Below are 26212 nucleotides of genomic sequence, written 5' to 3'. Positions count from 1 at the left end.
TAGTATTTCTTTTTAACGCATTTGTTGATCGCCTGCTCTATGCAAGGCACCATGGTAAGTGTGGCAGAAAATACATAGATGAATAGTAATAATCTGAGAGCCAAAGTCTACAGTCTTTACATTTTACCACATAAACTACCTCATTTGGTTTTTGTAGTAACCACATAAGCTAGGTACTGTTCATATCCTCATTTTCTAGATAAGAAAGTGGAGTATAAAAAGCACCCAAGGTAGCACAGCTAGGAAATTGATAGAATTGGGCTACAAATCCAAGCAGTACTGACATTAGAACCTACCCTTAGCTGTCATACAACTCTGGTGCTTATTTCCCTGCTCTCCAGGAACTGCAGAACAGAGCTATATCATGTCTGCAAAGGAGAACAGAGTGGGCCTAGTGGCCAAGACAGTTCAGCATTCAGACCAGTTTTCTAGTTTGTGGACTTCAAATCATTCTAATTTAAGTAATATAATACTCCTTTTCTGTGAAAATTCTGTAAGGCTTGCCCTTGATCGGGTTTTGGATGTTTAAGTGAAATGCTATAGGTCTGTCAATAAATGGAATACCCTAGGAAAATTTTACTAAGATTTGATACAACTAGATGCCTAATTTGTGCCAGAAATCTTTTTTTAATATTTTTTTAAAAATTTATTTATTTGAGAGAGAGAGCACAAGCAGAGAGGAGGGGCAGAGAGAAAGGGAGGAACAGGCTCATTGATGAGCAGGGAACCCAATTTGGCTCTCTGTGCCAGGATCCTGGGATCATGTCCTAAGCTGAAGGCAGACGCTTAATTGACCTAGTCATCTGGGGGCCCCATCCCAGAAGTCTTACACCAGATTTTTTGTTTTTGTTCTGGGGGTGGTAGGAGGGACTTCTAAACCATTTGAAGATGACCGTTAAGTAAAACAAAGAATAAAAATACTATAAGGTTTTGATGTTCTCTTACCTTCTTTCACCAGAATTTTAATTTTAGCATGTGACAGAAAAAATACTGGTCATGTTGTTTGGCTTGAGTTGTTTAAATGGTCATCTTCAGTTCTGATTGGGTTTCTTTTTGCTTGAACAAAAGTCATGAGATTTCTCTAAATTTTTAGTTCACGAATGAAATAAAGAAAGGTCATCTGTAAGCAATGAACATGTTTCTGGAAGGAAATTATTCCAGAAGATTAGTAATAAAGTTGTTATATCCAAAGATGAATAAATCACTCACACACACACACACACACACACACACATACACACACACCATAAAATGGAATTAGCGAATTGGACTAGCCAAACCCCTGTGGATTCTGCTCTGAAGCTATTGAATCTCAGTATTGGAAAAATATCTAACAGTTCCTTGAAATTGTATTAGTCCCACCCATCAGTATGCAGTAATGGCTTATAAAGCTCTACAAGCTTTCTGACTTTGGAGTAGCAGATTTGGGGGTAGGGCGAGGAAGAAAATTAATACGCTTATAGTTATAATTCAGATATGAAAACATTTAGCTTATTAAATTTTTGTAATATCAGTATTTTGCTGATACAACACAAATGCGTTTGAGAAAATTTTGATGTTCAACAAATCATATGAAGATGATACTAAAAAAATTTGTCTTTCTATTTTTGTAAATTGACTAAATATTGCATACATTATTTTTGTTTTAAAATATATATTTTAATACTGTGGTTCACTTAATTCTTTTGGGAAATCAGCATATAGTATGTTGTCAAGAATTTAGATACAATCATTTCATGTGAAAGGCACAAATTGAGTTTGAAATAACTTTTATTCAATGCAAAATGTATTTTCTTTTGGCAAAATTAGAGTTTTCTCTAATTTCCTGTCTGTAATTTTATAAATAAAATGTATTACTTGGCTTGAAATCTTAAAATTATTTTTCTATTGGAAGTTAGAGCAATCTCATAAAGTTTTTAAATAAATTGTTCTTGAACATGTATTCAGTTTTGATTTAAAATAAAGCTAAGATTTGTTATACATTGTGGCAAATATTTACATTTTATAAAACAAGCTTTACCTGTATTTAGTCAATACAGTTTTTAAAATAGGGTTATGGATACAAATAACCTTCTGCAGTATATTGAGGAAAGATGAAATTACATTCATAAGTCCCCCTTTATAGTTACAATAACATTCATTTTTAAAACTATATCTGTAGCAATGAATTTTGCAAAACAATATACATGTAACATTTACATTTTTAGGAACTGAAAAATACACAGTTCTGTGTCGTTTAAGTTGGAGACTGTCTCTCTTCAGTCAATAGGCTTGATCATCATCTGAACTGCTCTCAAGGAGTATGACCCGCCTCGATATTCAGCCCAGAAAATTCCATCTTGGTACTTGCTTCTGTAATGACCTCCTCTGTACCATACTCCATTTAGGTTAGAATGTGCACAGGCATTGTACCACCATCCTCCTTTATGAAAATGGGCACAGTTCCCTTTGAGGAAAAAAAATAGAGATATCAAAGTAAAGGTTTCTTCTATGTGCAGTACTCTGCAAACCATCAAAAACTTAAGCTACCTTTGGGACTATTTGAGTTCTCTTACTTATTTCCGTTACCTTTTATCTTTGTGGTTTTGTTTCTTCATTCATTCTGTTACTGCTCCTGAAGTATCAGCTACTTGAAATATCACTTGAATTGCCTTTATTTTGCCCTTTGCTTGTTTACTACATGCTTTTTTTAAATTAAGTGATTTAATTTTGGGGTAGCAGGGTAAATAAAACAAAAATAACGTTTGTGAAAGAGAAAGAGGGAGAGGGGAGAGATTGGGAAGGAAAGATACAGAGTTGCTAAAAGTAAATTTGGGAAAATTCAATTATTAAAATAGCATAAAATAATATAAAAGAGAGTAGCCCTACCAGTGGTCAGATGTGTTTCTATAAATATGGTATATACTATACTTTGGTTACATCTCTCCCTTTTTTCCTCTTTTGCCATTGTAAAACAGGTTAACGTAGAGACCTCCATGCTTCTGGCCAAGATTCAGCCGAAAAGTAGATCAGTTTTCAGGAGGGATATCTCTTTATCGGGGCCACAAACCTGGGTTAAAATGGCAAAGGCCTGGATGGTTCAGTCGGTTAAGCATCTGCCTTTGGGTCAGGTCATGATCCCAGAGTTCTGGGATCAAGTCCCACATCCTGCGTCTTGCACAGTGGGGAGCTTTCTTCTCCCTGTCCCTCTCCCTGTTGCTTCCCCTGCTCGTACACACTCTCTCTGATAAATCTTTTTTTTTTTTTAAAGGAAAATGTATATGAAAATTAATGTTAAGAGCTTTTTAAAAAAAAAGACTTTATCTCTCTATCTATTTATATATTTATTTGAGACTCCGCTTGCACGAACAGGAGGGGAAGAGGTGCAGAGTGGGAAGCAGGCTCCCTGTCAAGCAGGGAGCCCAATGTGGGCTCAGGCCCACAACCCTGAGATCGTGACCTGAGCCAAAGTCAAATATGAGCCACTCAGGTGCCGTAGTGTTAAGTGTTAAGTCTGGATTGCCTAACTGATTTTAAAGAGAGTATTAATTTCCCCACTGAGTAAAGCTTTTTTGCTGTCCTACCACATGTTGCAGGCATACTATTCCCTTCCGTGTAGGTACTAAGAAATGCCTTTATGAAAGCCATATCCCCAAGTGGCTGGCCTCCTTCACTCCCTTCAGGTCTTTATTCAGATGTTACCTTCTCAAGGTAACCTTTCTCGGCCACTCTGTATAAAATAGCACCTATTTTACTCCCTGCTGCTCGTCACTTACTGTTCCCGCACTGGTTTTATTTTTATTAGGGTACTTGCCACCACCTGACAAATCATTTTATCTCCTGGAGAATAAGCTCTACAAGGGCAGGAACTTTCCTCATTGCTGTATCTGTAGCACCTGCAACCATGCCTGCCATGTGGTAGGTGTTTAGTCAGTAGTAGTTATGGATTTCAGGCATTGTTTTGTTTCCAGGTGAATTAAGTTTTTGCTCAATTCAACCCCTGGTTGGAGTGATAGAGTTCATTCACACTTTGGGCTTGCCTTATAGAAGAGATAACTAACTTTTTGGCAGCTTATGTAACCTATGATTGAGTCCAAAATTACCTTTCTGGAAAGATTTTTAGTACCATATACTTTAATAGCAGGGTTCTCTGTAATGCATATAGAAATTAGTCGTTCTACAAAGAATACACATCAGTTTTTCTTACTCACCTGCATACATATCTTTATCTCTGTCCAGTGTGGTGAACTGTTTACCATTATGCCACATCATGGAGTCCCCTGCATTTCCCTGGTATGTTCCCAGACGCAATTTGAAGAATTCACTTTCAGGTTCCAGGCGAAAGCTGCTATATTCTGCATAGACTTTCTTGTCACTCCAGTCTTCTAATTCAATCAACAGCTTATAATTATCTTGATTGCTAAGCATATAGATATTTTCCAGTCCAAGCCAGTATTCTCCATCAATGTTTCCAAACCCTTTCTGTTAATAAACAAACAGCATGAAGACATAAATAAGTGTAGAGATAGTAAACTTCTTTACAGATAAGTTTTAAATCTTTGATAAATATTCACCATTTAAGTGGTAAGGTGAACTTCCCTTTTAATAGATTACCTGATTTTTACAAGCCTCATATAGTCGTTTTGTTTTGCTCTCTCTTACTTTGTCTATTCATTTGAACAGCTAGCTTCAAACTTTACAGATAAGAAAAAGGCAGAAGAGAATGAAAATTATTCCTAGCTACTAAAAGCATCAACTAATAAGCTACCCAGATCTCTGAAAAGGATTCCTAATCTCTCTCATACACAAAGAGCCAAAGTTTTCTTTCTAAGAGTATATCTGTAACTGTCCCCCCTCCCCCCTTTAGTCAAACAAAAAGGATATTTAACATCTTATGATCTCTCAGTAAAAATGATAATATTCTGTTGTTAAAGCACATTGTCTTCTTTAGCTCTGTTACAATTAAATATCAGAAGATATAGCAGTAATCTTCAGAGTTCCACCTTGGAAAAGTTGTTGACTCTTTTTAAAAAATAAATCAAGGAACTCTTCTGTTTCCATAAGCGTTCACCACGGTAGGTAAACAGCACAGCCTTAGGCTCAGTAAACCTTATCTTAACACTACCTGTGTTCTCAAGAAGGTTGTGTTACAGGACTTTTTTTCCCCTAGTTACTTGCTTAGAAATAACTTCTAACATGGATGTATTAATGTCTCAGTTTTAACTGCCAGTAAAATGTCACCTAAAAGTGAGTAATCACATGACTTGCGTAATTCTGCAGTCAAATGCTCTACCACTGAGCTATACCCCCAACTTGCGTAATTCTGAATGAACAACTGACCATGTAGAGAATGTAATCTCACCCATCTGCCGTCCTTGAACTGGAGGGTGTATACCACTCCTACAGTTAGCATGTAAACATCAAAATTATTAACAAGGACTGGTCGTTTACTTTTTCCAAAATGATTGCTGCACGGCTCTGGTCCCGTGCGACAGTCAGGGGTACGTTACTTCCCAGCAGCACCAGCCTCTGGGATAAGCAGTTTACAACATGAGGGGGCAGTTATCAGAGGTAATCGGTCCTCAAGAAATGGTCATTTTTTTAAGTTCTGTAGTTGATATTGCTTAAATACAGTTGCTGATCATACGTGGTCATAGACAAAAAAGCAGTTGTCTTTTTAGAAAATGGAATCAGCAGTAGTCTTTGCTAAGAATTAAATATATGTATAAATCATCAAGACTGAAAACGGGCAGTTTAAAGGATAACTTCATTTTGACCTTTTCATTTTGACTTTAAAACTGGAGAGTAGATAAAAATATGTGGATAGTTATTTTTAAACTGTATTATTTATTTGCACAGATGGTTACTTCTGTAAGAGCTCTTATGTTCCACATCCCGGATCTGAATCACTGATTTACCTTATAATTTTCCCAATTTCTGAAGAAGTTGACAGAGCCGTCTGTTCTTTTCTGAATAACAGTCCAACCCCCAGGATCCAGACTGTTCTCACACCATAACTGTATTGGTCCATTGCTGTTTTCAGGTTTAATCATATAAATCCCACTGACTGAATGTCCAGCTTCTTTTGCATGCTGACAGTCTTTGAATGGTCCTATAATGAAAATGTCATTGATTACCAGGAAACTTAATAGGAACAGAGCCATTTTGAGATAGTTTTTAATCAAAAGTCTTCCCTTTATAGCTTTCTTTATAAAGATACCACTTTTTGTCCATTATATACACAACACCATAAAAGTTTAAGAAACCAAATAAAAGAATTACCCCAGTCCCACTATATGGAAGATTAACTTGTTTCATTTTCCACTGCTCTTGTGAGTGTTTGTCCATAGAAAAACATTTTTATATTGTCATCATTCTGACACACATAGAAAGTTGGATTCTGTCTTTTAACAGAAATTGCAGTGGGACTGCAGTCATTCTGACACTTTTAGTAGCTGTAATATAAATTTTTAACATTGATACATCATTGTTTATTCCTTTGTCATTGGATATCAAGGTTTCATCTGATTTTTGCTATTATAAAACTATACAAAGTGTCATCTTACTGGCTTCATTTTTTTCAAATAATTACTTATAAAAATGCTGTGGGATTGATCTACTGGATCAAGAGGGTGTGAACACTTTTATAGCTCTTCATAGTGCTTGGTTTACAGTTTCCAAAATTTGGTTTCTGTGGAACACACTAGTCCCTTGAGGTACTGAGTGAAAATGGCCAGCCATGGTCAAATAAGTTTTATTATTGCTAAGTATTATATTACCCTTTTGGAAACCCACAGTGTACATTCACATATGAAAGATTAAGAAGCCCTGAAATAAACCAGAGTTCCCCCAAACTTAAAGAATCTGTTAACTTTTTTCCCTCATTCAACAGTCCATAAGAATACACTTCAGGAATGTTGGCAAAATGACTTTCTAAAGAGTTGTATCAATTTATATGACGAACAGTAATTTTCTTATTTAGTCTACACAATGACCCTGTGATCGTTTACAGATGGGCTATAGATGCAACAGTTAACTCGTCTAAGGTCCTGTATCTTAGAAGGTAATAAGCCCTAGACGTAAACCCATTTCTTTCTAATCCCAGAGTCCATGCTCTGAACTGCTGGCTACATTTGCTCTTGTGTTATTTTGTAGTTTTATGGGTTCCCTCCCAATTTTTAATACATGAGTAAGTTCTTCATATCTTTTAAAATGATAAAACATTTTGTGAAATGTTTTGTAGAGGAGCTGACTCTTGAACTTGTGATTTCCACATTTTTTGGACCTAAAGAAAGATTGCTTCTAAGTTTTACTAACAGTCTTTAGTTGCACCATTCTTCAGTATTTTGATCAGTTGTTTTTTTATAATCATGTAAAAGTATTAAGTGATTCAGAAATAAGAATTACCCCGCAGATCTTTTAGAACAACACAAAAAAAGTATAGAAAACCCAGTTGTCAAACTTTATATTTTACTAGAAATATTTAAATTTTGACATGTGCAATTTTTAAAAATTACGTGTAAATAGAGTTTAGTCAAGTAAAACTCATACAAGAAAATACTCACTATAATGCTAATAGGATTGTTGAAATTTTAAGAAATGTGTTATTTATACTGTGCCAATATATACAGGATCCATTTGGGGCTAATTGGGGAAAGATTCATCTCATTAAATAAATAATTATATAATTGCATCATTAGAAGGGGTTCTTAGAGACTGAACTCTTGCCTCTAGATTGCTCCTTGAGGATGGTGACTATTTTCGTTTTTCTTCTGACTGCACATTATCAGTGTTTTAGCTATAGGCGGATAATCAGTCTTTTTTTTTTTTTTCAATTGAAATTTAGTTAATTAACATATAATGTATTATTTGTTTCAGGGGTATAGGTCTGTGATTCATCAGTCTTACACAACACCCAGCACTCACAACACATACCCTCCCCCCAATATCTGTCACCCACTTACTGCCTCGGGGCCTACCTGGCCCCCTCCCCCCACCCCTCCCCTCCAGCAACCCTCTGTTGGCTTCCTAAGATTAACAGCCTCTCATGGTCTGTCTCCGTCTCTGGTTTCATCTTCTTACATTTTTTCTTCTCTTCCCCTATGATCCTTTGCCTTGTTTCTTAAATTCCATGTATCAGTGAGATCATAAGATAATTGTCTTTCTCTGATTGACTCATTTCACTTAGCATAATACTCTATAGTTCATCCACGTCATTGCAGATGGCAAGATTGCATTTTTTCTGTCCGTCTTTTTTTAAGTGAATGAATGAATTAACTTGCCTTCATGTTTTAAAGATTTTATTTATTTATTTGACAGAAAGATCACAAGTAGGCAGAGAGAGAGAGGAGGAAGCAGGCTCCCTGCTGAGCACAGAGCCCCATACGGGTCTCAATCCCCAAACCCTGAGATCATGACCTAGGCCGAAGGCAGAGACTTAACCTGCTGAGCCACCCAGGGGTCCCGCCTTCACATTTTAAATACAAGAAAATTGAAAACCACAGACAAAATCAAGTGATGATCTATTTCTCTAGCCCACATTTTAATGTTTTATCGATATTTCTGTTTCAGAGTTTTCATGATACAGTGACAAAACACTACATAATACTAGTAAAAATTTTGAGAAACTACCTGTAAAGACTTAATGCTGTCTTTCTTGGGTTGCATTTTTTTTAGGTATTGAATTTTTTAGTTTTAGAGTTACTCCAAGCTTTCATTCATTACAAACATATCCTTTAAGCTATAATACCTACTTCAAAAATTCTTGTTCCTTCTGTTCCTAGTGTTTTAAGTGTTTTTATTGTGATGGGCTTTGGATTTTGTCAGAAGCTTTTTATTTATCTCCTCAAACAACAGGGTTTTCTTTTTTTGTTTGTTAATAGGTAAATTCTCTTGATTATTTTTTTTGATGTTAAACCAACCTTGTATTTCTGGGATGACCTTGACTTGGTCATAGTGTATTATTATTTTTAAAAGTTGCCAGATTTGCTAAAATTTTGTTGAGAATTTATGCTTCTGTATTCATGAAGATATTGGTTAGCCTGTGAAAGCTTATAAATAGATTCTTAAGCTAGGGAAGACTATGATAAAAGTAACATTTTTGAGCTTATCAGACTGGCCATAAGTTAGATCATATTCCATTAAAATTCAGTGTGAATTATTTTTATATTATCTACCTTATCAGTTACTGAATCTAAATGACAAAGTATTCAGAACTTTTTACACAATACTTTACAGAGTAGTCATCATCAACTGTTAGTAGCCTTCATTTGTCCTTTGTTGCTATCCCTAACGCACAGCAGTAGCTCCTTTAATAAATACATGCTTATTTAATAAATTTAAATATGGCTAATCAAAGATGAATGTATAGTCATGTTTATTGTAGAAAATACTGTATTCCTGAAAACCTTCATGTTCTATAAAATACTGCACCAAAATTAACAGCTGATAGTGAGCCAGTATGACCTCTTTGTTTCACTGATATTCTCCTTTTTTACCAGTCGTATATGAGCTACTAAACATTACAGAAACATACATTGTAGTCAGGTAAGAGAAGGATAGAAAGTTGTAGTTCGGATAGGATGAAATTTATAAAACTTTAATTTTATATGTGGAAGTGAAATAGAAGGAAAAGTAAAGTCTAATTTCCAGGTCCATTCTTAGATTACTTTGTGTAATGCATGGTAATATATTCATTTGTTTACTCATACAACTCTCCATGGCAAAGATTGTATCTTTTGGTTGTCTTGGCCCACTTAGACACTCAAATATTTATTGAACTCAGTGATTCCTGGAGCCACCGTGGTTTCTAGAATTTCCTCAGTTGTGCATTTTTTCCAGATGTGTCTGTCTGCATCAACAATAGGCTAGAAAATTTTAGGCTCGGATGGTAAAGAAACAACCATAGAGTCAGGTGGGAAATGGGGGAAATGGCAACTAAAGAGAGAATTCCTTAACAATATAATAAGTACTTTGATGGAGTTCTGTAGGGCACATGGGACACTGGCCAGAAATAACTAACCCAGATTAAGAGAGATAAAAGTCTACTTAAATGTGAGCAGAATCTTGAAGATTGAAGAGGAGTTAGGCCTGTGGGGTTAAGGAATCTAATCATGGCCACACATGAGTCACCGGAGCTGAGGGATGGAATCCAAAGAGAGCTTGATGTTACAGAGGAGTTAAAAGTCTAGTTCGTCTAAGATGTAAATGGCTAAGGGGGATACTTGGAGCTCTTGAGGTTGGCTGTCGAGTTGAAATTGATTCTTCATTGTAGTCAAACTTTTTCTAAGTTGTCACTTCCGGAGTAGTCAAGGATATCTGAGGAATATTGCTCTTATTTTAAACTCTGTTGTAGTTAATGCACATATGAAGTAGTCTTGTTGGAATCCACATAAATATCTCTCATTTCAGAAATTTGCTTATTCTTATAAATACCACCTTTATATTGTTTATTTTATGAATGTTATTCTTCTAAATATTTGCACTCATTTAATTATAGTTTTGACAATTTACATTTTATATTTAAGGATATATTCAGCATTGGACTTTCATTAGGTTATTTGAATAGCTTAAAATACTTAGAACAAGCTTTTGAATGTTACAAAGTATTTGTAAAATAGTATTTGTTTCTTCTCTGCTATTTAAAATGCCCTTGGATATTTAACCAAATTGGAGAGTTTTGGGTTTCCTAAATCCTGCTTTCGTTTGATAAGACTTCATTTTATGCAAATTTAAAATGATCTTTAGGGGCTCCTAGGTGGCTCAGTGGGTTAAAGCCTCTGCCTTCAGCTCAGGTCATGATCCCAGCATCCTGGGGTCAAGTCCCACATCGGGCTCTCTGCTCAGCAGGGAGCCTGCTTCCATTTCTCTCTCTCTCTCTCTCTCTCTTCCTGCCTTTCTGCCTACTTGTGATCTCTGCCTGTCAAATAAATAAATAAAATATTTTTTAAAAAATAAAATGATCTTTACTTTTCAACCCACTTGTTTGTGGTGGCCTTCATGTTTGCAATTTGGGTACCTGTTAGACTTAGAAAGGCTTAGGAGAATTTAGTTGAAACCCTTTTCCAGGGGCACCTGGGTGGCTCAGTGGATTAAGCCTCTGCCTTTGGCTTGGGTCATGATCTCAGGGTCCTGGGATCGAGTCCCACATCGGGCTCTCTGCTTAACAGGAGGCCTGCTTCCCCCTCTCTCTCTGCCTACTTGTGATTTCTCTCTCTCGCTCTCTGTCAAATAAATAAATAAATAAAATCTTTGAGGGAAAAAAAAACCCTTTTCCAGAACATGTGTATAAAATTAGTAGTACTTTCAGCTACTTTTTCCTCCTCAGTAAAGATAGTAATTATCAGAACTTAGTATTTATTCGTATTCATTTTTATAAATAAACCATTAACCTGTCTTAGCCAGTGTGTATTGTTGATCTTAACAGAAAATTTTTTTCATTACTTTTGAATATGTTACTTAACTTTCTGCCTAGAGTTAGAATATAAGACATTCTTATTTTAAATGTTTTTTCTTGGGGCGCCTGGGTGGCTCAGTGGGTTAAAGCCTCTGCCTTCGGCTCAGGTCATGATCCCAGGGTCCTGGAATCGAGCCCCGCATCAGGCTGTCCGCTCCACGGAGAGCCTGCTTCCTCCTCTCTCTCTCTCTGCCTGCCTTTCTGCCTACTTGTGATCTCTGTCTGTCAAATAAATAAATAAAATCTTTTAATAAATAAATAAATAAATAAATAAATAAATAAATGTTTTTTCTTTTTCTACCATAAAAATCATTGCCTAATAGGAATTCTTAAATGACTAGTAGAAAAGCAACAGCTTTGTTTTTGAGAGGTCAGATTTAACTTGCAGGTTTGCCTGTTATTAGGAATAAATTAATTGACATGCTTCAGGAATTTATTCATAATGGTGCACCATACAGTATAGACTGGAAGTACCTTTCTTTTAACATAGGAGTTTTATTAACCTTTTCCTTGCATTGAGTAATCTTGAAATAGTCTTCATCTTTGTTGACACACAATTGGACTCTTCTTAAGGCAGGAAACTAGAATTCTGTACATTGAATTTGAAGGACCAGTGTCTCTCTTCCTCAGTTTATCTGATGATTAAAAGTTTGTATTGGACTAACAAACTCCAGTTAATAGATCTGATTCATAGAAAGAAAAATACTGAACAGTCATGCCACATTATTTCCCAAGGTGTATTTTTCATTAAGGACCCATATTTTTAAGTCAAGCAGAGAAAGTCAGTTATCATATGGTTTCACTTACATGTGGAGCATAAGGAATAACATGGAGGACATTAGGAGAAGGAAAGGAAAAGTGAATTGGGGTAAATCAGAGGGGGAGACGAAGTAAGAGACTGTGGACTCGGAGAAACAAACTGGGGTTTTGGAAGAGTGTTGGGGGTGGGGGTTACATGAGCCTGGTGGTTGGTATTAAGGAGGGCATGTATAGCTTTTAAAGCTTACCTTTCCTATCCCCATACATGGCAAAGCAAGGCACATATAGGGAAGGGCACAGAAAAATGGAATAGATGGTCAGACCATACACAAGCATGTTTATATGCATCACCTCATTTAATCACAACAGTCTTTAAAAAGACTCAACAAAAAAGTCTTGCCAAAATCCAGATGTCCTGATACTCAGATCTGTGCCCTAACACAGTGTGCAGGAACTTTCTCAAGTCCATCTGCGTACAAGCAATAAACTTATTTTTATAAATATACCATTCATAAAAGAGTAATGTGTTTTGTTTTGTATAAAAGACTAACCCAAAATGTAGCCACTGAATAACATTAAGAGTTAACGATTTTATTAATGGCAATTTGCCAGGTTTGTAGTTAAATTCTCAACTATTTTGTTTTTAAGCTAGAGGGAGAGTAATGTTTCTGGAGATAATTATTTTTAATCTAACAAAAGTATTGCATTATTTGCTTTAAGTTCATTTATTTAGTTTGATTTGTTTTATAAGATTTTATTTATTTGTCAGAGAGGGAGAGAGAGAGAGAGCACTGAAGGGGGAATGGCAGGCAAAGCAGGCAGAAGGAGAAGCAAGTTCCCCACTGAGTAAGGAGCCCAATGCAGGACTCAATCCCAGGAGCATGGGGTCATGACCTGAGCTGGAGGCAGACACTTAAGAGACTGAGTCACCCAGGCACCCCTTGCTTTAATCATTGTAAGTTTTTTTGAGGTGCATTTTTCTTATAACCATTTTTAAAAGAAAAATTTTAAATTGTCATTAAAACACCTTTTTAGAAAAATGATGATAAGATATAACAAAGTTTACCAACTTCATCATTTTGAAATGTACAGTTCAATGGCATCAGTACCTTATCTTTGTTGCACAACCAATCTCCAGTAGTCTTTTCATCTTGCAGAATTGAAACCCTGTGTCCATTGAACAACTTTCCATTCACCAACCACCATTCTGCTTTATGTCTTTATGAATATGACTTCCCTAGGTATGTTGTATTAGTGGAATCATACAGTATTTGACTTTCTGTGACTGGCTGAAACACTTTTAAATAATACATACACATTATACATTTAGAGACTTTAGACTTCTAGACCATGTTCCCACACACAGAGTACAGTAATACAAACTTCTCGGTGCCAGAGCATCCATAAGTACAGGCAGACCATCCATCTTTGCCCCTTTTGTGCAAGTACCCAAACAGCTCAGACATATTTTCCAGTCTGATAGAATATGCACACAGATTTTTACACATTATATATATAAAGAAAAGGGCAAGTCTGTTTATTATTGTTACAGTAATTTATATTTGATAGGAATCATAGAATATTCGAACTAAAACGTGATGTTAGAGTTGTCCAGTCCATCTAACTCATTATACACATGAGAGAATAGATTCAGACAGGCAAATTGTTATTAACCCCAAGGTCAATAACAGAGGAGGAAACAGGTTTTCTTAATTCTGTGCACTTTCTTTTTTATGTTTGCTAGTGTGCTAATGACCATTCTTACAGTGTAGCTCATTATGTCCTTGAATATCAAAGACCAATATTTATAGAATAAAATAAGTGAAAAGTTAATGTTTACTTGTAGCAACAAGTAAATAGTGAATAACAGAAGTTATATCTTCATTTAATTTTTACATTAAGGATTGGCAAATAGGAATATAAACACCATTATTTTATTAAAACAAAAGTCTGTTTAATGGGACTTTCGATATGCTGAATCCCTAGCATGGGATTTAATTGTGAAATACAGGATTATTCCTGCACTATAACTCAATGTATAATAAAATATAGAACTGATAGAGCTCATTTTTGTATAAGCCTTTTTAAATGTATCAGTGTATGAATATGTGAATAATGATTTCTCTGAGAACTGATGATACCATCCACTTAAGATTAAAAACCCACAGAAAATACTCCATGGTGGTCATCTCCATACCTGCCTAATTGTACATTCCATCAGTTGAAAAAAAAAAATTCTACAAACTCAATTATGTTTATTTATGTTATATGAATAAACTACTTTGCTGAGAAGTATACATTAAAAGCTTAAACAAAACACATACTTTTCTTTTTTTAAAGATTTTTATTTATTTATTTGACACAGAGAGACAGATCACAAGTAGGCTGAGAGGCAGGCAGAGAGAGAGGGGGGAAGCAGGCTCCTCACTGATCAGAGAGCCCGATTCGGGGCTCGATCCCAGGACCCTGAGATCATGACCTGAGCCGAAGGCAGAGGCTTTAATTCACTGAGCCACCCAGGCACCCCAGAACAAATACTTTTTAAAAGATTGTTAAAAATAGATATTTTTTTCTTTCTATACCCTGTGGGTCATTTTGTATACATCTTTCCTTTGAAAATCAAAGGGTGTGAGGTAATAGTGATCATCATTTACCTAACATAATGGTATTGTAGCCTGTTGTTACTGAGAGTTAGAACAGTATAAATTGAAGGATACAGTACAGTAGAATGTACTAAAATACTTTCATGAAGGTCTGTGGAATGACAACTTTACAAAGCTCTATGAAAAATGTAATAACAAGTTAAACCAACATTTATTTAGCATCTGCAAATGAGATACAGTATCTATCTACCAGGAAGGAACTTACATTATAGTTGGAAGGCATTTTACTTAAATGTGTATTTGAGTGCTGTAAATACACATGAGGATAACTGATAATTCAAGAGGGAATAGAAGGAATGTTGTGTGTGTGTGTTTAAGATTTTTATTTATTTATTTGTCAGAGACAGAGCGAGCACAAGCAGGCAGAATGGGAGGCAGAGGCTGAGAGAGAAGCAGGCTCCCCCCTGAGCAAGGAGCCCGATGCGAGACTTGATCCCAGGACCCTGGGATCATGATCTGAGCTGAAGGCAGCGGCTTAACCGACTGAGCCACCCAGGCATCCCTGTTGTATATATTTTATGTTCCAGAGAAAAGAGACATTCATGGAGAGGAACAATCACTTTAAGCCTGAGGAAGTCAACAAGGGCTTCAAGGAGGAATTGCTACTTTTATTTTATTTTATTTTATTTTATTTTATTTTATTTTATTTTATTTTACTTCACTTTACTATATCTTATGTCTGAGCCTTATAATCTGATAGGCAGAAAGCATGGTAGTAAATATTTCAAAGACAATGAATTGATTCATTTTATTGAAGCAGATGATTTTTGTGAAGGAAATTAGTAGAAGAAAAGCTAAAGAAGTAAGTTTCATTTGAGGAGGATACTGTTCTTACCCAGGCTAAGCAAAATGCACATTTTCTGTCTGTAATGGGGAACTGCTGAACAGAAGTGTGATGTGATCAAAGTGGTAGTTTAAGAAGATAGATCTGTTGGCAATACAGAATATATTCTGATGGAGACGGAAAATGGAGCTAGACTACTCAACAAACTGTTATACCATTCCTAATAAGAGTTAACATTTTGAGTGCCAGGCCCTATTCTGAGCACTTCTCAAGTGTTAATTCTGGAAGTAAGTACAATTATTATCCTCTTTTTTATAGATGAGGAAACTGGGGCACAGAGCAGTTGCCCGCCCACCCCACCCCATCCCAGTGTTTACACAGCTATAATAATCCAGAAGTCTCCATCTTCCAGGTGCTGCCGTAAATAACTTGGATCTTAGAATTCTGGCTCTGAATAGAAATGAAGGACAAGGGGCACCTGGGTGGCTCAGTTAGTTAAGCGTCTGCCTTAAGCTCAGGTCATGATCCCAGGGTGCTGCTTAGCAGGGTCTGCTGCTCCGTTTCCCTCTCCCTCTCACTCTGCCCTCCCACCCCACCTGATGTCCACACGCACGCGCCTGCTCTCTCTCAAATAAATAAAATCTTAAAAATAAATAAATGATTGGGGGAGAAGTCCATGAAAGAAAAGCAGCGTGGATAGAACTCTGTTGACTACATGTGTGGGGCAGGAGGGAAGTGACAGGGATGAGCCGAGCAAATTCAGAAATACGGAGCAGCATGAATCACAGTAAAAAAATCAAAATCAAATGACCCGTCAATCTTAGTAACAAAGATTGATCCTAAGGGTATAACCACAGGGAAAGAAAAAGAACAAAGTTGTCTTTTAAAATTGCAAGAATAGTGATTACCATGTTAACAAGGGGGAAAAAAGAAAGACTTGAAGATTATTATGGAAGTGTTAACTTTCATTACTGTTTGGATATTCAGTGAAGCTTTTTGGAAAGCTTATTAGTATTTTCTAGATTTTCTTCAGTAAATATGTATTACCTCTATAATACTTACTTCTAAAAGGAAAATGCTAGGCTGGGAAAAGGATTATTTTAAGCTTCAGTTATTCATTCACTCATTCCCCAAATATCTATTGTAGTGCTTGAAATAAGCTGAGTGCAGTGTGCCAAAACTTGATCCTGGCTAGATGTTTGAAACCGTTCACTCTCTTCCAGAAGCTTTCAGTCTAGTAGGAGACAGACATGCAAACAACCCTAGTGTAATGTGATAGAGAAAATGTGTTCAAGGCATAGTTAGCAGTTTGGGGAAAGAGCCATCGAGATATGTTTCTTTGAATCTGGGAATGTGTAACATTTAAGATACTTAAGACTTGAAAGCTGCCTGGTTGACAGATAAGCTGGAAGAAGGCAGAGAGGAAGCAGCACCTTGTGCAGTGATGGTAGAGCATCCAGATGCAAACATTCAATACTGGTTAGAATCAGGAGGGAGAGCTCTAAGCAGGACGCATTTGAGCAGTGGTGATACTTGTAGCCTTGAAGGTGTGTGAGACCTGTAAAATAGGGAATCTTGAGGCAAACTTCTTAAGCTGTAGGAGAGGAAGAAGATGCAAATGAAGGACCTAGGGAAGTAGGAAGAGTCAGTATTACGATGCAGATGCCTGAGAAAGCAGGGATGTGGGTGGTCCATGGTTCCGCTGATGCAGAGAGGTGCTCATGCTGTGTGTATTTCCAGTCTGTGTGCTGCTTTTCAAGGTCTAAAATTGTCCCATAGTCTGCGTGCAGTTTCATGTGCTGCCTTTTCAATAAGTGAATGAACTATGATTTGTTTTTTAGTTTTGGGCCTTTGGACTTTTCTTTCCACTCTGAGGAAACAAATCAATTTGTAAAGATTCAGGAGAATGCTTTATTAGAAAATGGATGTGGGGGTACAATATTTAGAAAGTTAGCAGTGAGTATACTAAACTGAAACAAAGGTCAAGTATTTATCTTTGTACTCTGGGCACTTATATCAGTGATCAACAAGGAAGGGAAGGAATTAAGAAATAGAGGTATGGGTATTAAGATCAGTTCTGGGGTTTTTTATTATCCTAGTGAAAACTTACTTTTAAAATATGTGGCTATAAGATACAAGTTGTAGTTTGTTTAGTCTTGGAAATTGGAAGGGATACCTTTTCCTCTTACGACTGAGGCCAAGAAGGCATGGGTGTCGTGCAGATGTTTTCAAGATATGAAAGAAGGAGGAAACTAGGACTGGGTAGACTTCATCGCACTACAGCAATAGATGATGCGTGTCTGAGAGTGGAGGTGAGGAGGAGGTATAATTACAGGCTTAAGGAGAGTGAAAGCAAATTTTTAAATGTTCCTTTTGGAGAGGAGGAGAATGAGGAGAGCAGCAAGAGGTAAACAAAAGGATTGTTGAGCGGCGAGAGGACCCAGCTGGAGGCTTATGGGATGGTTGTAGAGGTTAGAAGTGGATTGTGCACTCATTTCTGTCTTAATGCTAGTAACTTAGTAAGAATTTGGTTGGAAGGTAATAATTTTCCTCACAGAATACACTGTTCTTAGGGACTCTTGGACTCAGAGCTGAGAGATGTATTTAATTAAGTTCAATTCTTGATTAATAGAAAACAAAAATGTTCGTGTATAATTATATCACCAAGATGAAAAATAAAGACTTATTATGTGCATTGTTTCATAAACCATAAAACGTATTAATCTTATATTTCCATTTTTAACAGTAAGAGGTAACTTACCTTCATTGATGAAAGTTACTGGTGGTATCTTGAAGGGACTTTTGGTGGGAGAAGTTCCCAGATCAGGTGGTGGCATTAAGTCTCTGGGATAACCTGGATCCCTCTGTATCTCGTTACCTCCCAGCAGTCCGGGAGTGTACTGATGACTATTAGGGATATGCTGTGGCACTACCTGGACAAGAGGAGGAGACACATGGGGGTCTTGTCGGGAAAATATGTTCAAGCACTGTTCTTCCAACGCAGTGATCATCACAGACTGGTTATTGACGAGATCAGTCAAGGAAGCGTATTTTACCTCTAGTTCCCTGTACCTTGTTGCCATCTTCAGCATTTCTGTAGTGACATTGAGGATTTTATTTTCCAACTGGGAAAGTTCAAGTGAATTATCCCTCTTACGGATAATCTCGTGTAATAGTTGCATATAGAGTTGAGTAACACGAGAGTTCATGTTACGGCTTTCTTTTCTCAGCAGCTTTACCTCATTGACAATGTTTCCATCTACATCCACCACCAACTGCAGGACGTCTATCTCCCGCTTCTGCCTAGAGAGCACGTCCTTCAGGTTTTCAAGGTCCATCCTGGTGATCATGTCTTTAATGGTACTTGCATCTTGCCCTTTGGTATTAACACAAATTGGCCCTGTAATTTTTTGTTCAGGTACCAGGAATGTGTATGCACATTTCTTTACTTCCTCTTTACCATCTGTGGCACGAGGGTATCTCTTCTGGGATGTTTTTTTTATTTTGAACTCTCCTCCTCTGCAGTGTCCAGTGCCCATTAGTAGGAAGAATAGCACACTTAGGGTCCAGAAAAAAGCCTTCATTTTGAAATGAGGTTGTATGAAGTCTTTTAAAAAACAAACCAATGAAAACATAAGTAAATAAAGTAGAATAATAAACATGAGCAAAACCCAGGATGTGTCATCTTGCAGTCAAGATGATACTGTTATTAGCTAGTTGCATTATATTGGGGTTAAGAATAATTGTTTATATTTGAGGTGGTCCATTAAAAAAATAAACAAAAACTAATAAAACCAGTGTGCTCCAACAGAATTCTCAGCCATGTGTGGATTACATTGCGTGCACTTCCTAATTTATCAAAGTTGTTAAATATACTACTTCTTTTTAGAATTCAAAATATGTTATTAGAAAACTGCATTAAAGTTCATGTCTTAAGTAAAAAAAATAAACCGATGGGGAAAAGTAAAAATCAATTTTAACCTACTTTTAAAAAGTCAGTAATACTAAAAAAAAAGGGGGGGGGGGACTGGGTATCTATTGGTGTTACTAAACTGGGCCAAAATTAATGTTATTAATTTGTTAAATTCAGCATCATAATGTGTTTGCATTTGTCTAACACTTAGGTTTCAGAATAGCTCTCCACCTACCACCTCACTATAATGCTTTTTATTCCTCAGTTCAGTGCCCACTGTGTGCAGAGGCATAGGGTTAGTGTTCTTGGGTGCTTTGAGACCCTAATAAGACACTTTTCTTACCTTTGGAAAGTTTACTTATTGTCTGAAGGCTCTGAAAATGATACACAGTGTTTGTAAGGCATTGATTAAAACATTCTTCCCTAACTAGTATTAAATACATTTTCATATATTTATTTTAGATTGTATTTATTTGAGAGAAAAGAGAGTAGAAACAGGGGGAGAGGCAGAAGGAGCAGCAGTCCCTACTGAGCAAGGAGCCCGATGTGGGGCTTGATCCCAGGACACTGGGATCATGACCTGAGTCGAAGGCAGATGTTTAACTGACTGAGCCACCTAGGTGCCCCTCTTCCCTAACTAATATTAAAGTTAATAGCAGGTGACTTTATTAGTTATTATTTTATATTATGTGGTTTTAGTTAAATTGGCCCTCTATAAGTGTCTTTTTTATCTGTCAGATAGACATTTTTTAAACAGATCTCAGACCAGAAAGTTTTGGCATTATGTTTTTTGTTTTTGTAGCCTGTCCTTTTGGGATTAGTGACAAGTTTAAGAATGAGAGAATGTTTACAGTCATTGTTGTGGGTAATTGTGTTTTCTGAACTATAATCATATAAATGCTCTAAGCTTACATATGATTTAGCAGGTTCATTCTTTTTTTAAAGCAGTTTAATTCTTAAGAGAGTCTACTGAACGGTATTGTAGTAAAATTTCCATAGTTTCCTGAAACCATTACCAAGGAAAGAAACTCTCTGTAGTTGAATATGATTGTTAGAGTTGGAAGGTGCCTTCGAGAACCTCTCTGCACCCATGTGCATTTTGAAAGCCCGGGCCACGCAAATCGGTAGTATTAGGACCGGGTCAAGGATTCAGGTTCCCCGGCTCCTCGGCTGACATTGCTAGCAGTGGCATGCATTGCCGGCTTGTGTGCTTGCAGTGTTTCATTTTTGCTATGACAAAGAAACACTTGTCCCTCATAGTACAGTTTTTGTAGAAACACCAGTACTCGCTCTCAAGAACCGAAGCTGCTTCCTGTTTCACGAGTTACCTCTCTCAGGTGTAGTAGTAGTAAGTAGAGTGGCTGAGATGTGCCGCTTCCCTCAGCCACACAAGCAGGCTGCTGGAGCACATGGCCCGCCTTCCCCCCCCCATAAACTGGGTGCCTAACTGCTGTTTTTGAAGGGTAGCAGTGATTACACTAAGGCAGAACTCTTCTGTCCCACTTTCCACCCAAGTTCTTGTTTTTTGATTTGAGAAGTCAGGTCCCAAATTGTTTATGCCTACAATTAATAATAGCAATGCAGTAATAACAGTAGTTCATACTTCTTGGGCTTTTGACCTTGTTTTAAGTCCTTTTGCATGTATTAATTAAATTACTTATAACTCCAGCCCTTTGAGTAGATTATTACAGTCCTCATCTTCACTGAAGGACTGGCATCCAGAAATTAAGGACCTTACCCAGAGTGTCACACAGCTTCTGAGAGATGCAGCCAGATTCTGAACCTAGGCAAAAGACTCCAGAGTTGATGTTTCTCTTTTTCATTAACCACTACAGCATATGGTGACATATTTTGTCCTATTTTCTATCACCGAGAGCAAACAATCCCTTAATGCTTGTTAACTATTTGCATTCACAACAACACTGTGAAATAAATGTATACACTTCTTACAAAGAAATAAAGTCCCAGAGAAGCCAGAATTAGCACTCACATTGGATTCAGTTCTTCTCATTTTTCCGGACCTGTGAATTTTATCGTAGTCATGCTGTAACTATAGAGGAGCCTCAACTTTGTGCTTCTTGTTTTTTCAGTCTTTTTCTGGTTTGTAGGTCTTTACATGGACCCATTACTTACAAGGACCCATTCACCTTTTATGAAAAGGTATTTGTGAATCATTTTTGTTAGGCTGTTTGCATCGTTTTTCAATCCCAGACTTATGCTGTCATTCCTTCCCCGCGTATGTATTACTGTTACTTGATAGCTACAGAACTAACTTGTGATTAGGAGCCCTCCCCCAAAAATGAAGGTTCTTACGATCTATGAAATAAGGACTCCAACTGCTTTCACAAAGATGACTGCTCCTTTTTAAACCATGTCTACGTTGGTGTTTTCAAATGGAGTGATAATGAAAATAAAGCAGAGTGGATGGAGTGTGGGAAATCATTTGGCTCTCACTAACATAACCGAGATAAGAGGAATGAGCACAATAGTATTCCGTATTTGTATCAGAGGCTGTCTGTTGCTTACTGATAAAAGCGCACTTGGATGAGTACTTCTAGTTTTTTGTTTTTATATTTTTGCCTCTGATGTCAAGAGAAAATTTAGACCGTAAAGTCTTCTATTTTATAAGAAAAGGACTTTTATTGTACTAGAGTTACCAATAAAAGATTTTTCGTTATATTTGCAGATTCATGGGATTTAGATATGGTCTTTATATTTGCAGATTCGTGGGATTTAGATATGGTTTATTTTTAAAACTGGGACAGTAAAATGTATAGTATTTCTCCTACATAGTTAACTTACTAGTCCTTAGATTCACTCATTTCATTTTTTTTTCACTCATTTCACTTTAATAATAGAATGGAAATTCTTAGACTATAAAGTTATTTTTTTTAAATAATCTATGAAATAAGCTACCAAAACAAGGGAAATTCAGAAGCTGTCATGTAACTTCAAAACAAGTAGAATTTCATGAACAATATTCTGATTGGAACAGCTTGTATTCCTACCAGACACAGATTTGTATAGGACAACTAAGAACTTGTAATCCAAGACTGTTATTGTGACTTTACGTCAGTGTTGTCATGAAAGAACAAAGATGAGAAATTAAAATAGCAGTAGCTTCCGTTTGTTGTGGTCTGCCTTGGCTCTTCATGGGCTCCTGCACGATTAAATCGTAAGATAAATCATCGTGTACCATGAGAGAATCTGACCTAAGTATTTAAAGGAAGCAACTAAACATGTGTTTTTAAATAAATATAATTCCTTTGACCTTATAAAAGTAGTGACTTCGTTGTCATCCAAAGAAGAATAAGGAGACACATTTCTGAAGTAGTAGACTAGCTACGTCACGAGTGAGAACTGGTTTAAAAATACATTTACTGTTACATTTTCTGAAAACATTCTCTTATTTAATATTTTCCCACCACGTTCTGTTTTAAAAGTGTAAGTTCTATAAATCTGTGTTACCTCATAAAACCTTCCTATGTATGTTAAAACTTTCCTAGGTCCCAAGAGAATGTTATAAATTAGTTACAGTATACTTAGGTTTAAATCGATGCCTTTGCTTGGTTGTTTTTAGGAAAAAACGGGGTGGGGGGGAGTCCATGCTTTGAGTTAATTTTCTTGATATTATTTCTCTTCATAGTTGCTACACTGCCAGCTAGTAGAGAGAAGAAATAAAAATCAGGATTTACTTCCTTTCAGATGGTAAATGCATAGAGGCATTTAACTGGCTATGTCATGCACTAAAAACAGCATGAGGCAATGAACTTAAATTTATGAAGCATTGAAGATGCTTTAGATACTTCTAGATTGTGAATTATGTTCTGGGAAAAGACTTAAGAACAGTCTCATCCCCTGGAGATATTAAAGAAAGGGATAGTAGTTATCTTTGTGTTTGGGGTTTCAGATTCGATGTTTGCCTAAGGCTTCAGTAAGAACTGGGGTTTAATGAGGTTCTGCACTTTTCATAGCAAACAGCAACAGAAAAGAGAGAGATGGCAGTATTGCTTGGACATTTTATCAGTTTCTTGTAAAATATGTTCAACAGAGATCCTCCCAGGATTTAGAGTATGAATCTTTAAGGAAAAGACATGAAAGTAAAGTTGAAAAAATCTGAGCTTTACAGTTGTTTGCTTATTGAAGTTTCTTACCATTTAATGTCTTTAGTTTTAGAAAAACAGAGGATCCCCAGATCATAAAAAGAACCTTAAGTGTCTTTGGTGTTTAAAAGCAAACTAGTAATTTTGCTAACTAGTAATTTTATTTTTAACAGTTCTCATAATACAATTAAAGTAGAATATTGAAAGAAAGTAGAACATTGAGAGAAACCTCTTGCTTGGTTACCGAAATTATGTCTATCTAAAATATATATATTTTTGGTCTTTTGATCATGTATTTAAGTAATTGTACTTAATACAGTTCAAGTAATTCTGTCTTCTGGGTTCTTATTTCCTATTACTGCTGACTACTTAATAGTTAAGTCACATTTTCTTTTTTTCCTTAATTCTAACCTGCAAAGTTTTAGGTTTTTTTTTTTTTTAATGTATCAGTAACTTTCTTAAGAAATTCTAAGTATAGCAATTTTAATTTCTGTTACCCGAGTTAAATAACTGTTACATGTAAACGTGAAAAGTTATTTAAAATTCTTCAGTTTCCAAAATTTCTGCTTGATATTTGGTTATACTATAATTGAGGGATCGTTGCCAAGCCTTTCAGTTAATTTTATATCTTTTTAGCTGTGTTTCGTAGCTATACTTTAAGATCTCTAACAGTATACATGACCTGCCAGCACACACACACAAACACACACACTGGAATTGCATGGAGAGAGAGACTAATGTTTACAGCTCTTTTCTTTTGTTTGTATCCCTTTGTTTTTAATCACTGTGTTATAAACTTTATACATTGAATCTGTTACTTGTTAAAATTTCTTTCTGGTGTTACTAAAGCACTCATTTTCTGAAACCTAACATGTTGTAGCACTGTATAAGCATATATACCAAATATTACTAAATTGAACCTCAAAGCATGCATTAATCATCACAAAGTACATAATGATCAGCTTTTTAACATAAAGGTGCAAAAAAAAACCCAGCCGTTTTTCAGCTGAAATAAATTGTTAGTATATTTTAAAATTCTTCGTTTAATAAAAGATTTTGAAATTTCTGCAGATGTAGAATTTTGAACATACACAGAATGTCAAAGAAAAATAAATATTAAAATACCTTTATGTATCTGTTGATAAAGCAGACCCAGAAACTTGCTGCTCTTTTTCTTGCTTTTAAAAATCAGTGTAGAAGTTTGTTCCTCTGTGACTTTAATGGCAATTGCATTTTTGCTTTGGACCGTCAAATCCAAGCTGTAATAAGCAACTTCTTTTTCTTCTTACAACACTAATCAATTGAACTTGACAAGCCACCTATGTAATTTTAAGTAGTATAGTGGAAGTTCTGGTCTGTGGGCTGTCTTTAATCCGGCAGAGAAAGCACTGTGGCTTTGCTCTGTCTGCCACATGGAGAAGTGCAGTAACCGGCTGTAGCTGACCCAGATCGTACATACAGCACCCTCGAATAGTGATTCCCTCTCTTTCTCAGTAAACTCAAGTTCAGCCCACATACTACGTCACTAAAAATTGCTGGAGACTAAGGGGGAAAATCTCCTCCTTAGGATTTCCTCTCTGTAGCCTTAAATAGGGGTGGGGGTGGTGGGATCAGCAGGAGGTTGAATAACTCTGAACAAGGAGAGACTGTGTGCAGGTTGAAGGAAGGGCACCATCTGGAAACAAACTATCATAGTTCAGCGGGCAATTATAAAACAAACATTTTAGTCTGCTGTCCAGAGATCTTTTAACTTGAGTACTGAAAAAATAGTACTCAACTTCTCAGAAATAGTAACAGGCTGATAAGTTTGGTTTTTTGTTACAAAGAACAAGAGTTAGACTTTGTCACCGGGCAGCCACCGAAATAATGTAATACTCTTCATATTGTAGAGAATTTTTAAACACTTTACTAAGTTGCCATTTCAGAAGGTTTTAAACATAGACGAATCTTGATGTTGTTGTGATATATCTTACTGTGTAATGTCTCTTAATAAAATTGTTCATACGTATAATTACTAAATATAAATGGAAGTCTGTATATGAAATTCATTAATGTAATATGTCGAAAATTCTGATGTTATATAATGTCACTTCCTCCTAATCTAAAAACATGACCCCTCTTGTTTGAATAAGGTTATTCTTAGTAGTTGATGTATAGAGATTTAAAAGCAAACATAACCCTGGCCTGAAAAAAGAGAGTTCTGACTCCCTGCTGGCTCTGTGGATTTAGAAAAGTCTAGAGAGAGAATTAGTAACTGTTCAGTACTGACTGTGCTATTATATTTCTTTAAACTCAGAAGTGTTGATTAAGTAGCTCAATAGCTAATGAAACAAAAATTGGGGCATCTTAACTGATGTGGTACTTCACTACTAAGTAGTAGAACTGGGGTTTGAATCTAATTCCAAAGCATTGTGCCATACTGTCTCTCCTTGGATTCTATAATAACTGATTGCTGCTTCTAGGTAAAATTTTGCAGGGCTTCTAATTTTTATATATACCATGTGCTTTCCCCCCCTTGCTGCCTTAGCTTGAGCTGTTTTTTCTTTCTGTCAAACC

The 26212-nt window shown here is 36.3% G+C and overlaps 2 protein-coding genes across 4 annotated transcripts in view; one reads left to right on the top strand and one right to left on the bottom strand.

Annotated features, from left to right (window-relative positions):
• Window positions 1-26212, top strand: part of RALGPS2 (Ral GEF with PH domain and SH3 binding motif 2) — a 163059-nt gene that overhangs the window by 95036 nt on the left and 41811 nt on the right. The window lies entirely within an intron of this gene.
• On the bottom strand, window positions 1753-25174 carry ANGPTL1 (angiopoietin like 1). Its single transcript, XM_032317210.1, has 5 exons — window positions 24782-25174; window positions 18402-19247; window positions 5898-6091; window positions 4191-4461; window positions 1753-2446 (listed from the first exon to the last, which is right to left on the bottom strand). Exons 2-5 carry the CDS (start codon window positions 19222-19224, stop codon window positions 2259-2261), a joined length of 1476 nt encoding a protein of 491 aa, XP_032173101.1. The 5' UTR covers window positions 19225-19247; window positions 24782-25174; the 3' UTR covers window positions 1753-2258.

This window comes from Mustela erminea, chromosome 17, assembly GCF_009829155.1.
Source record: "Mustela erminea isolate mMusErm1 chromosome 17, mMusErm1.Pri, whole genome shotgun sequence".
Taxonomy (NCBI): domain Eukaryota; kingdom Metazoa; phylum Chordata; class Mammalia; order Carnivora; family Mustelidae; genus Mustela; species Mustela erminea.
This window is presented reverse-complemented; position numbering and strand designations above follow the sequence as displayed.

Bases quoted from the DNA above. Each gene is read 5' to 3' on its own strand.
- ANGPTL1 (XM_032317210.1), bottom strand. From the start codon at position 19,224: ATGAAGGCTTTTTTCTGGACCCTAAGTGTGCTATTCTTCCTACTAATG. The intron at 4,462-5,897 runs GTAAATCAGTGA...GTTTATTAACAG, and splicing joins GAAATTGGGAAAATTATAAG to AAAGGGTTTGGAAACATTGA. The intron at 2,447-4,190 runs GTGAGTAAGAAA...TTTTCCTCAAAG, and splicing joins AGATAAAGATATGTATGCAG to GGAACTGTGCCCATTTTCAT.